This window comes from Sander vitreus, chromosome 13, assembly GCF_031162955.1.
Source record: "Sander vitreus isolate 19-12246 chromosome 13, sanVit1, whole genome shotgun sequence".
NCBI classification, from domain to species: Eukaryota; Metazoa; Chordata; class Actinopteri; order Perciformes; family Percidae; genus Sander; species Sander vitreus.
Genome location: NC_135867.1, coordinates 3,880,612 through 3,894,505, shown reverse-complemented (window position 1 = coordinate 3,894,505; position 13,894 = coordinate 3,880,612). Strand labels below are relative to the sequence as shown.

Below are 13,894 nucleotides of genomic sequence, written 5' to 3'. Positions count from 1 at the left end.
ATGAATTTGTATCAGATTTTATCCCCCTAACCCTAACCCTAAAAAATGTTGTGGGAGGATAGGGCTTAAATTGAAGGGAAATGTAGGAACACAAGACCTAATTTTGAAAATGTCCTAGAAATGTGGGAATATTGGGCCTAATTTCAAAGAAAATGTTAGAAATGTGAGAACATAGGGCTGTGGGACCATAGGGCTGTGGGACCATTGGGCTGTGGGACCATTGGGCTGTGGGACCATTGGGCTGTGGGAACATAGGGCTGTGGGAACTTAGGGCTGTGGGACCATTGGGCTGTGGGAACATAGGGCTGTGGGAACATAGGGCTGTAGGACCATTGGGCTGTGGGAACATAGGGCTGTAGGACCATTGGGCTGTAGGACCATTGGGCTGTAGGACCATAGGGCTGTGGGAACTTAGGGCTGTGGGACCATTGGGCTGTAGGACCATTGGGCTGTGGGAACATAGGGCTGTAGGACCATTGGGCTGTGGGAACATAGGGCTGTAGGACCATTGGGCTGTGGGAACTTAGGGCTGTGGGACCATAGGGCTGACCCCCCTGAAGTAACCTGAACAGTGAACAGGATGTGAGGTAACGCTGGGAAACAAAGTCAGTTCAGAGGGGCAGTGTAACTTACTTCTTGCAGCTTGTGTGCACCATGAGTAGAAAGAGTCAAAAAATCATCAGCTCTTATACTGTATAATTAAAATTATATTGTTATAATTGGGGCTGGATGCCACAGGCGGGGTGGGGAAGTCAGGAAGTATTTATGGGATTTGTTGACAATAAGAAAATATAAAACATTCTGAAATGTGATATAAAAAACTAACAAAAGTTCCCATAAAGCAGATTTATGAAAAACTAACTTTAACTTAAAAATCCAAGTGTACACATTTTGTGTTCATCATACCATAACATTTCATCCATTAATGACAAATTTAGTTCAAACTGTTCTTAATTTAATGAATGTTTGAATGTTTTCTGGTAGCCTATTATCTGGTCTGGAAACAGGTTAGAAACTGGGCTTAAATGTACGTTAAACTGCAAATCTTTCAATGGACCACAGTGAACAAAAAGTTAAACTTGATTGAGTGACTGGAAATGATATAAATGATATTAACTGTTTTTTTTCATTTGAGTGAAATAAAGAAGACAGAGAAATGAAACAAATGTTTTTTTTGCTGACTGTTGGGAGGAGGTGGGTTCATCCTGGAGACAGTGGTCTTCTTCAGGGGTCGCAGTGTTGGAAGAAGTATTCAGATCCTTTACTGCAGTAAAGGTACTAATACCACACTGTAGAAATACTCTGTTACAAGTAAAGGCCCTGGAGTAAACATGTCACTTATGTATTAATTATAGTCAGGAAAATGTATTAAAAGTATAAAAATGTCCCCTGTGACTGTTATACTATATTCTATCATTAGATTATTATTACTCATGCGTTAATGTAAAAGCAGGATTTTACTGTTGGAGTTGGTTGAGCTGGAGCTCATTATAAAACTATTACAAATGATTACTGTATTTTCACTATGGCTTCATCTGCTGATTATTTTCTCCATTAATTGATCGATTGATTGGTTTGTATAAATAGTGAAAATAGTGAGAAATGGCGTCACAATTACCCAGAGTTCAAAGTGACACCTTCACAATGTTTGTTTTGCCCAATTAACAGTCCAGACCTCAACATTATTACTAATAAATTAACGTTATTAACATTATACAAAGCAACAGCAGCAAATCTGAAATTTATAAAGGAAATCAATGAATCGACTAATCTTTTCAGCTGTACTCAATCAATCCATCAAACTTTGTTCATAGTATAAACTGTTGGATAGTTATAACAAAACATTTTTTATAAATTCTTCATAAGTTTTGTGAAATGAAAAATGGGCTGAGAGCAATAACACTTTGACTGCTCCAGTTTTTTTCCCACAAACAAAAAACTTCAGTGGTGGAAAAGAACTAAGTTCATTACTCAAGTAGGCTGCTATACTTGAGAACATTTTGAGGTACTTTTTACAGTTTAAACTACATTTCAGACATTATATTTTTTCTGACAGCAATAGTTATTTTTCAGATAAATATTTTCCATTTTAAAATGTATGATAATCATATATGATAAAAAAAAAAAAAAACACATTGTTAAGTATTAAACCAATGGCTCCCAACCTCTTTGACTTGTGATCTGTAACGTTTCAGCTTCATGTTTCTCCTTTAAGTGTTTAAAGGAACACACCGACTTATTGGGACTTTAGCTTATTCCCCGTATCCCCCAGAGTTAGATAAGTCCATACATAGCCTTCTCATCTCCATGCGTGTCGTAATTCTGTCTGACGCCCCCACCGCTAGCCTAGCTTAGCACAGATCCTGGAGGTAACCAGCTCCATCTAGCCTACTGCTCCCAATAACGCCAACATTTTCCTATTGACATGTTGTGATTTGTATAGTCACAGCGTGTACAAATAACAAGGTCACATGAGACGCAGCTATCTTCTAACTGTATACATACTGGGAACTATATTCTCAGAAGACGAAGCACTGCTACTTGGGCGGATTGATTTGCTCGCAGCACATGAGAAGCCCCGTGGTGAGGAGCAGAGAGTAACAACGGTGCTTTTCAGGTGTTGCGCTAATCACCCCGCCCAAGTAGCAGTGCATTAAGCATCGCCCGTGACAATTGTGATTGGTTTAAAGAAATGTCAATAAAACAGAACACGTTTCTCTCCCATCCCGGAATGCTGTGCGGACTCGCCAGACCCTCCTTTGCTGTGCTGTGGAGGAAGGTCTGGCAAAGAGAGACTAGTGTAGCCTAAATACTGTGATGGGTAACGGGTGAGCAGGTGGAAAATCTGAGGACAACTGGTGGATGGATGGAGAATGACATGGGCCTGGGGGAAGTGAGGAGTGGCTGAAAAACAGGGAGCGAGAGGCAGACTGAGTGAAATAAAAACAACGTTGTGACAGTTACATGTTACAGATGTGGCACAGCTGGAGCCACAAAAGGCTTTAATCACATTTTCTCCCCATATACAGTAGCAGCCTACTCACTGCTGGAATGCAAGTAAGTACAGTTACTCAAGTACTTAAGTAGCCAACAAATTACTAGGTACTTGAACTTTACTTGAGTATTTTCTTTTCATGCAACTTTCTACTTCTGCTAGACTACATCTCAACAACATTTCAACATTCCAGCTTCAGCAAATGTGACAATTTTCTGCTCTTCATTTTAATTTGGTTTTAATTTATTTTTAATTATTTTGAGTCTTGGTTTTTTGTGGGTTTTGTTTTCTGCATTTTGGTTTTAATACTCTAATTACTAGGGCTGTGTATTGGCAAGAATCTGGTGATACAATACATATCACAATACATGGGTCATGATTCAATATTGCAATATATTTCGATACTGTGGCGATATATAAGGCGATATATTGGGATTTTTTAAAAGTATAATTTTAGAAAAACTAATATTTCTTCTAGCAAAAAGTCAGGCACTGCTAGTCACTGTCACTGGCGAGGACACTAGTGGTGTGTCTCAGCATAGCCATCTAGTGGTAGGGGGTTTAAACACAACATAAACGTGAACCACTGTCTTACATGAATATGTTTGCATGTAAACGATAAAGTATTGCAAAATAAAATATTGCAATACTCAAGTGTGTCGATTTTTTCTTACACTCCTATTAATTACATTTTCCTTGATAACAATTACATACCTTTACTTAAGTAACATTTTTAATGCATACTTTTACTTGTAGAGTATTTTTACAAAGCGGAAATTAGTACTTTTACTTAGGATCTGAATACTTCCTCCTAACCAAGAGCTGGAAACAGGCTTTGTTGTGTAAATTCCCCTTTAAGATCAGCGAAGCAACTTAAAGCTGTGTCTATAACCTGCACAACAGGTTTCCTATAATGTTTTATCCTATAATGTTTTTTGTATCATATTTGTAAAGATGAGTGGCGTGTGGATCTTCTGTGGCAGGAAGCTTTGGACCTCTTTTTATCTCCAGCAAGGCTACACCACAGATACATTCTGGTATAGGAGAAAAAAAACGCTCTGGGTTGTTTGCGTTTCATTAAACAATCAGAATCGTCTTGGGCGGCTCTAAGATCGGACGCACCGACAGTGGCTCTGCAAAATAGTCTCGGGTGGATCATTTGGACCCCGCAAAATAAAACGCCACATACATTATTAAATGAAGTTAACTGTTCACACAATACAGTAAGGTGAGCTATTTAAATTAGCTGATACATGGTTAAACCTCATTTGCTCTTATCAGTGTATCGCCGCATGTACCACAGCAATCCCACCAATCAGTCCCAAAACGTCTCAGTTAGAGAGTAAATGCCATAAACATATTCTTTGTAAATCTTTACAATCATTCCCTGAAAAAGCCAAGCAGGCCTGCCTTGTTGCACGATGAAAATGTTCTTAAAAACTTGCCATGAAGGTTGTTGTCGTTTCCTGAAGCGAACGGAGTTTAAGAACGGCAACACGCGGAAGGAGAAGGACATCACGCATGAGCCACGCACAGGATGTCAGGCAATTATTCTGAAAATGTACTTCCGTTGTTCCAGACTAATCTAATACTGTATACATACATACTACATATAATATTGTAAAATATCAGTCACAGGAGATTTCACTGCAGAACGAGTACTTTTACTTTGATAATTTAAGTACATTATGCTGAAAAAACTTCTTTGGACTTTGTACTTGTACTTTTCTTTTCAGGATTTTGAAAGTAAAGGATCTCAGTACTTCTTCCACCACTGAAAAACATATTAAAATGCAACAATCACTTAGAAAAAGTCTCATCAAGTGCATAATATGCAATTTATTGTTTACTTATTTCTGATACTGTTAGGTGAAATGTAAGGGACAGCGACTAACTTTCTCCTCCAATGTGCAAAAGTGAAGAGATGCCGTTTTTAAAGGGCCATTGTCTGAAGTCACCCAGCTGTAAATGGCAAGGCATGGCTTCTAAAGGAAACTGAGTAGTACTACCTTAAACAAACATTTATCATGGGAAAGTATTTGTTATTGGTTTAAACTAGTGTTTGCATCCATTGAGATAAATGTGTTCCTTATGACACTACAGTATATACACAATACAATATAAATTAACTGCAGATAATGTTAATACATGCTAATATATTTCTGAAAAAACAAATAATGAAAGCTGTATACATATAGTAAGGCAGAGAATATACAGAACTAACCTAAAAGAATAAGTATCAAACATCCGTCAAATATTCACACCACAACAAAACAAAGAATTCAAAACATTTCATAGTATATACAAAAATACTTGTGCAAATGTCCCTAGGGATATTTTTATAGAAAAAATAATAGGAATCTCATCAGGAGGACATCACATTATATTTGAAACATGCACTTCCCGCAGAGGGCTTTCAGTTCAGCGGTGGGCCACATGTCTAGATGTTTTGTTGTTTTGGGGGGTAACTGTGAAATCACTGAGAAAAAAAACTGTTCTTGGTGCAGGGATACTTGGTCTACTGTGCTCATTGGTCCTCATTTTAGTACCTCAAACTCTCACCTGTGCTCCGCAAGCATGTGTGTTACACGTAAAGATGTACAGCACACAATATTTTCATAAGGAGCCAAAACTTGCTCTCTTTCTTTCCTCTATCACACTTTGGACTCACTCTCTAGGTTGGCAATGTCCCCATTCCTCTCAGTCAGCTGGATCCTCTCCTGGTTGTCCAGGCTCGTCTTGGTCTCCTGATCCTCCTGCATTGCCTCTGGCAGCCCCTGCTGGCTCAGCTTACTGGCCAGTGACCAGGTGAGGGGCAAGCGGGTGCGGTTGGCCATATCAGCAAGCTCTCTGGCACTGCAGGCGGGTGTGTTAGTTTCGTAGATATCGTGGAAGCTGTTGTAGTCCACCTCGTAAAAGCCATCCTCCAGCGTCAGGACTGGTGTGAAGCGGTAGCCCCACTTGATCTCACTGCCGATGTATGAACTCCTCGCCTGGCACGTCATGCCTGGAGACACAACGCAACATTTAAGGATTCAAAAGTTGTGGAATATAGATTGAAAGGAGCAGTGTGTAGGATTAAGTGGCATCTAGTGGTGAGGTTGCAGATTGCAATCAATCTAGTCTTGCATTAGCAGACCTTACGCCACAGTGCTATGGAGTAAGGTCTGGCTACACCACAGAGACATTGTGGGATTAATTTCTTTAAACCAATCACAATCGTCTTGGGCGGCTCTAAGCTCTGGACGCAGAGACGGTGGCTCTGCTAAATAGTCTCGGGAAGAGACTTGTTTTGGTGGAACATTTACACCCCGCAAAAGAAAACGCCTCATACAATATTAAATTAACTTAACTGTTCACGCAATACAGTAACGTGAGCTACTTAAATTAGCTGGATACATGGTTAAACTGCATTTGCTCTTATCAGTGTATACTTCGTCTATAGCAATCCCACCAATTGGTCCAAAAGCACCCCAGTTAGATAGTAAATGCCATAAATATATTCTTTGTAAATCTTTACAATGAATAATGTTTCCCGAAGAGAACACAACGCCGCGATTATCCTGGAAATGAACTGTCCTTGATCCCGGCTACAATCAATCCAATAGTTGTTAAACTATTATAATTAGTGCTGCTCTCTGCTTCGCACCACCTGCTGGGACTTGCTCTGTAAGTTTGACTGTGCGGTTCTGCGACTCCAAATGTTTCTTCAAATTTGACGTAGTGTTTTTGTAGCTAGATAGCACTTTGTCGCCACCAGCACAGAGTGTACAACGAACCTTAATATTGCCGTCTTTAGCTGACACAAACTCAAAATAGTGACCGTATTTCCAGCTAGAAAACGCGCATCTCTCTCTCCTCCCTCCATTGTTGTTTACGTTTGTGTCGCTGCGTGGTACAAGTGAACTGTCCTCATGCTGAAAACGTGACTTGTCGCATACGTTACTTCACTCCCCGAGACGCAAGAAGAAAGCAAAAATCTATATTTTTACTAAGGAAAATGACAAAAATAGTAACGCACAGTGACTTGGATAAGTAACTTTAAACTGATTACTGGTTTGGAAATAGTAACGCGTTAGATTACTCGTTACTGAAAAAAGTGGTCAGATTAGAGTAACGCGTTACTAAGTAACTGGCATCACTGTGTGCACAGTGCACAACACTGTAAAATCCACTGAATAACAATTACTGCACACATTATTCTAATCAATGCATAATAACATCACAAATACAACATCTGACGACTCACCTGTGGCCTCCACCATCCCCTCCAGAATCACAACAATCTCCAGCTCGTCCTTGGCCAGGTGGGCTTGTGAGATCTCCCAGAAGGGGCTGTCCTGGTTTATCTCATGGCAGATGATGAGCGGTGACACCAGGAAGAGCCTGTCATCTCCCGTGTTGTAACCCACATTTATGTCCGTCTGGTTCAGAGGGATGAACTCCCCTTCCTTGGTCTGCTTCGATTTGATAAGCTTGGCCCTGATCGAAGCCTCTACGATGTGCGAGTTTCGGAGGTCTCCGACTCTGAACATCAGGCACAGCCGTCCATCTCTCATTGAGATGACCGCATTGGTGGAAAACACAAGTGTCTCGGCTCGCTTCTTGGGCTGTGAGATCTTAACAAACATGCAACCCACCATGAAGGCGTTGACGATAGATCCCAGCACCGACTGAATTAAAAGCAGAAGGATCCCCTCTGGACATTTGTCCGTGATGACTCTGTACCCATAACCGATGGTGGTCTCTGTCTCAATGGAGAACAGAAAAGCTGTTACAAACCCATTAAGGTTATTGACACATGGAGTCCATGTGTTGTCTGCTAAATGTTCCAGATCCCCCCGAAGGTATGCAATAAGCCACCACATGAAGCCGAAGAAGAGCCACGTCACGGTGTACACCAATACAAATATGAACAGGTTGAGCCCCCATTTGAGATCTACCAGCGTGGTGAAAATGTCCGTCAGATAGCGGTACTTCTCCGTAACATTCCCGTGATGGACGTTGCACTTCCCGTCTTTCCGGACGTACCGTTGGATCTTCTTTGCCCGGTCCCTTTCTGCCAGCTGTTTAGGCAGGTCCTCACGGGCCTGCTTTGGCAACTTAGGCTGTTTGATGATGGAGGGGCTCTCCACATCCTGCTCCATGTGGTTTCTAGGTGGATTCAAGCCTTTAAGAGAAGAAACATGGTGGTAATTAGTAAATAGTTCAATTGTTGTGCTGTTGTTTCAGGCTTTGATTTAGAGAGTATTGTACCCAAGCACTGTAGGCCAAGTATAAATTGCTCGTGAATGATGTTTATAACACTGTGCATATTATTTTAAGATATTGTTCATTATATTGATGTATATTGTATGTACCCAGAGGAGGTTAAATATGGATGACATATTCAGTTCTGTTCTTATAACAGTGGCATGTAGCCTATGTTGTTAGCTAAATCAGCCATGAGCTGTGTGTGTGCCTGCAACGCCTTCTCATGAACGGGTTCATACGATATGGTACAAAAATGTATACACACCAATAAGGCGACTGCTGGCTGGCCACCTGACCGACGGCTACAGAGCTACGTGAGTTTCAGAGGCCGTTGCTAGTTGAGTTTAGCCGACAAAAAGTGAGCGTCATGCTGCGACAACAGTTAAGTTTAGGCACCAAAACGCCTAGTCAAGTTTAGGCAATACTCGTGGTTTGGATTAAAAACACTAGAATAAATATAAACATGCGTTTCCTGGGTGAAAGTCTTTTGTTTTCCCCGGAAAGCGAGCTCTGCTTCCCAGCTTTAAAGCGTTGTGTTCACTGTCCACGGCGTTCTTATACAGCAGCAGTCAATATGGGCCATACAGCAATAAATACATTGAATAGATACGAATTACATCATTATCACTTTTCATAGCTGTATGTATGAATGGGTTGTGAGAACAGCCTGGTGTCCAGGGCAGTCCAGTGACCAAACTGTTTGTCTATTACCAAAATAAAACCACTCAACTGGGAATATTGGCCTGTGGTGTCTCTCCATAACACAACGCAAGATCACATCTGTTACACGTGCATGTCAGAACATGTTCAGTCCAGTCGGACCACACCAGTGGAAAAATAAATAATAAAATAATAAAATAAATCCAACAACTATGTGAAATACAGTATAATAGTTATGTGATGCCTCTGCAAATCTCCTTTACTATTCACATTGCCTAAGCCCCCATCAGTGGGGTTTTTTTACCACTGGAACAAATGGCTGTGTTGAAGCTGGTCTGCTCTCCATTCACAGGAGAATATTGTGAGCATGAGCAGCATTGGTTTCCATGGCAACGCACAGCTCAGTCTACCCAAGTGCTCACAAAATAGCAGGAATGTACTGGATGAGGCCACGCAGCGTTGGATAACATTTGTCTGTTTCATCTTGTTTCAGAGGCCTGAGGAGGAACAATGTATTCGTATCTGCTTTGTGTCATTCATGTAACATCTGTTTTTTTTTTAGCTCTAACAGATCTGTTAATAGAAACATAATTATACATGTTTGTTTAGAGCATGTTTGTTATGATGGTACTGACAGTAAAGAAACTATAAAAGCCAGTATAATCAGCAGCAGTTTTATTTGTTACTATAATTTTGTAGTCAACTGTCAGAGGATACATTTTTTAAGGCCGCATATTAAGCTCATTTTCAGGATCATACTTGTATTTTGGTCTTCTTGTTTTGGTTTTACGGCCCATGGTTTTACTCTTTTGGTTTACTCTCACCGCTCTCATAGGATCACAGCAGGCAGCTTTTCAGAGAAAAACTCTCAAAAAAACACTTTACGCTACCTGCATTGAAAAAGGCACACAGTTAGAGACGAGCTGGTGAACAAAGTGGAGCATTTAGCAGCTAAAGAGCCAGATATTTCCCTCAGGAAGATCTGCCAGATGTCCGTTACTTTCCTCTTTCTTTGCGTTGGCATTCTTAACTGCGGTGGATTTATGAGGACTATGGTTAACTGCTCCTCAGATCTCTGCAGGGTAAATCCAGAAGCCCAGAATGCTGTGTGGACTAGCCAGACCCTCCTTCACAGTGCTGTGGAGGAGGGTCTGGCAATGCGAGACTAGTGAAGACCAAAAACAGAGCGAACAGTGGACTTACATTTGCTGGGTAGTAAGAAACATGATATCAAACGAATGCTAATGTCACTCTGTTATTGATCATCATATCCTGACTTTATATTGGTCCGTAGACATAACAGGGTGGAACATTTTGAGCTAATTAAAGCCACAGCTCTGTGAGTGATCCAGATTTAGCTAGCTAACCTTCGACACATAAACTTTTACAACTATATCAAATATGTTTTGAAATTGTTTTGATCGGACCAATTTTCTTCAGAATTTAGCCTAACAGGTTGTAACTTTACGAATATTACAAACAGATTAACATCATGAAACATGATGTTACATGTTAAACACACAAGACATAAGTGAAAGTCTATGCTCTCCCACTTTGCTCCTTTGAGTAACCTCCCAAAAAAATGATGTCACTTCCTGAAAATGGTCTCAATGGAATTGTAGCTTTTTTGTTTTGTTTGGTAAGGCGAGAAACTACAAACTATCAGGGAGGAAAATTACTTTAGGGACATACAGTTAATGATGAAAATGGAAAACACATAACTATAGTTATTCCTAATACATATTTAGTAGAAAGTTTAAAAATAATAATTTAAGAATACTTTGAGCATTTTATAAGTGTATGGCTTATAGTTCTTGTAGAAGTGGACTGGGGGCCGTGGTAAAATCGAGCACATGTACCAACAAAAAGGTAAAGTAAGAAAAAATACAAAGTGTTTTTTTATGTGCATTAATTCTATATGATAAAGAAGACCTTAATCTATAAATGTATCTTTTTTTTATAGCTATACACAGCATATGACACAAAGAAAATATTCATGGGGACAGAAATGTTGCTGCGAATGAACCAACTTGGAAAAAAAATGGTGATGAGGCTGTTTTAATCTTGTATCTGATATATAGGCCACTTTTCTTTTTTTTAACATAAACCTGAATTAGCTGGTTGGAGGATAGCTAACACAGTGACTGGCTCTATTGGCCTGTCGAAAGAAAGCCACCTGCGTTTTGGGATTGTCCTGCATATGATAAGCATAGTAACTTTTTATTATTATTTTAGAGCAAAGCTCGGCTAAATAATGTGGGACGCTGGGATCAGGTGCAGAAAGCGAGAGCAAGATAGTTCCTGTTGTCATGGAGACGGAGGTGATCCAGATAATAATAACAATAGCTTAATCTATTATTATTATTATTATTATTATATATATTTTTTTAAATGCCAGTAAGCAGCCTACGGCTCGTTTGTGGGGTCCACCTGCGGGGATGTGAGGCCGCGGGCCTGCAGGCTCCTACAGCCGGAACATTTTCTCTCTTCAACACCTTCCAGTGTTTTCCTTCCTCAATCTAACCGGCTGCTTTCCCCTCCACCGTGTCAACAGGAAGAAGAAAAAAAAAAAAAAAACAGCCATCTGTAATTAATATTCATATCTACGTGCGTGTTTTCTTAATCATTCTTAATTAATCTCTGATTCGGCGTTCACTGTTATGTAACTACTCCCCCCCCCCCCTATATAACAGATGATTACATTTAACAAGCTACCAGGAAAAGGAAGGAAAGGTGCATTCATACCTTGTGCAGCAGATTCACTCCCCGAGTCATTCTTAAAGCCGTTTTGGTCCCATGAAGAAAAAAAAATGTCCCTGCTGAGGTTTTTAGGTTGTGATTATCAAGTCGCTCTCTCTGCGAAAACCGACTGAATATAGCCACTAATTCCCTCTTTCCTCCATCCTCAACACAGAAAAGGCATCGGCTGTCAGCCTCCACCCACAGAGAGAGAGGGAGAGAGAGAGAGAGAGAGAGAGAGAGAGAGAGAGAGAGAGAGAGAGAGAGAGAGAGAGAGAGAGAGGAAGGGAGCGAGGCGGAGAAATGAGTGGTGATAAGATTGAATGCAACGTATAGCCTACTTACAGGCTCCTTCATGTTAAAGATCATGTATTAGGCTACTAGCAGGCAGCGGTGGAATGTAACTAAGTACAATTTTGAGGTAGCCTACTTTGAGTATTTCCAGTTTCTGCTACTTCATACAGTAGGCTACTTAGAACTACTCCACAGAGGGAAATATTGTACTTTTTACTCCACTACATTTGACACTGGTCAAAAAAACCACTGACAGTGACACCCACTTCCATCTCTGGTTGGGAATCACAGGGTAGGCCTAACTCACGATTCGTTACACATCTCACGATACAGATAATATCACGATACAGCAATTCTGCCATAATCAATATATTGCAAGACAATCCTATAATGATACATTACGATTAGAGCTCAATCGATATATTGGCGGGCCGATATTAGGCATTTTCCAAACTATCGGTATTGGCATTTATAAATTAATATTTAAAAAAATTAAATAAAAACTGAGGAAACGCCCTTCAACCATGTTATGAGTGTTGGTTTGCATAATTTGTCCACCAGAGGGCGCTCTACAACATCCCTGTTGGCTACACTCATGTTTTTATACATTTTATTTATCAGAACTTTAATATATTTTGTTCCTCTGTTCTGTTGTGACAATAAAACAAACATTACATTATCATATTATTTTAGTGAGGACTCATAAATAACTACAAATAACTAATGTTAGGGAAATCTGTTTATGTTTTGTTACGTTAAATACCGTATATATCGGCCGATATATAGGAATATTGGATTTTTAAATAACAGAATATTTGTATCGATATCAGCGCCTTATTTCATTATTTAAAATATCTATATTTGGTGTCAGCCAGTGCTCGAATGATCTTTTTGTCTTTAAGGGGTTCTCTCTATCTCATAAAAAAACACACAGCCTAACAAGGCTATACAGTTAAATAGTCTAGGCGCGAGTGGCGCTTTTGCGCAGTATATGCGCACGGTAGGCCTAGGCTATTATCTTGACACACGCACACAACAGACAGAGATTTTTCTTTTTTTTTACAGAAATGGAGTCCTTTTAATTAATTTCAACATAGTATTGATTGTAAGTATTGTATGTCGGAGAAGACATGGAGAAGGACTTTCGGTCGGCACCAAGGTACTTCTGGAAAACCGTTCGCCACCTCAGGAGGGGGAAGCAGGGAACCATCCAAGCTGTGTACAGTAAGGATGGGACGCTGTTGACCTCAACTGAGGAGGTAATAGGGCGGTGGAAGGAGCACTTTGAGGAACTCCTAAATCCGACTAATACGCCCTCTATGGTAGAGGCAGAGCTGGAGGATGAGGGGGATTGGCATCAATTTCCCTGGTGGAGGTTGCTGAGGTAGTTAAACAACTCCACAGTGGCAAAGCCCCAGGAATTGATGGGATCCGTCCAGAAATGCTTAAAGCTCTGGGTGTGGAGGGGTTGTCTTGGTTGACACGCCTCTTCAACATTGCGTGGAAGTCTGGGACGGTGCCTAAGGAGTGGCAGACCGGGGTGGTGGTTCCCCCTTTTTAAAAAGGGGGGGACCAGAGGGTGTGTGCCAATTACAGGGGTATCACACTTCTCAGCCTCCCGGTAAAGTCTACTCCAAGGTGCTGGAAAGGAGGGTTCGGTCGATAGTCGAATCTCAGGTTGAAGAGGAACAATGCGGATTCCGTCCTGGTCGTGGAACAACGGACCAGATCTTTACTCGCAAGGATCCTGGAGGGAGCCTGGGAGTATGCCCAACCAGTCTACATGTGTTTTGTGGATCTGGAGAAGGCGTATGACCGGGTGCCCGGGAGATACTGTGGGAGGTGCTGCGAGAGTGCGGGGTGAGGGGGTCCCTTCTCAGGGCCATCCAATCTCTGTACGACCAAAGCGAGAGCTGTGTCCGGGTTCTCGGCAGTAAGTCGGACTCGTTTCAG

At 40.9% G+C, this 13,894-nt stretch overlaps 1 protein-coding gene across 1 annotated transcript; it reads right to left on the bottom strand.

Annotated features, from left to right (window-relative positions):
* Positions 1 to 2,852: 2,852 nt before the first annotated feature.
* Positions 2,853 to 11,841, bottom strand: kcnj6 (potassium inwardly rectifying channel subfamily J member 6). The gene is made up of 3 exons (XM_078265818.1): positions 11,654 to 11,841; positions 7,245 to 8,165; positions 2,853 to 6,002 (listed from the first exon to the last, which is right to left on the bottom strand). The coding sequence occupies exons 2-3, from the start codon at positions 8,140 to 8,142 to the stop codon at positions 5,650 to 5,652; spliced, it is 1,251 nt and encodes a 416-aa protein (XP_078121944.1). The 5' UTR covers positions 8,143 to 8,165; positions 11,654 to 11,841; the 3' UTR covers positions 2,853 to 5,649.
* Positions 11,842 to 13,894: the final 2,053 nt, after the last annotated feature.

Bases quoted from the DNA above. Each gene is read 5' to 3' on its own strand.
- kcnj6 (XM_078265818.1), bottom strand. From the start codon at position 8,142: ATGGAGCAGGATGTGGAGAGCCCCTCCATCATCAAACAGCCTAAGTTG. The intron at 6,003-7,244 runs GTGAGTCGTCAG...TTGTGTCTCCAG, and splicing joins GGGGATGGTGGAGGCCACAG to GCATGACGTGCCAGGCGAGG.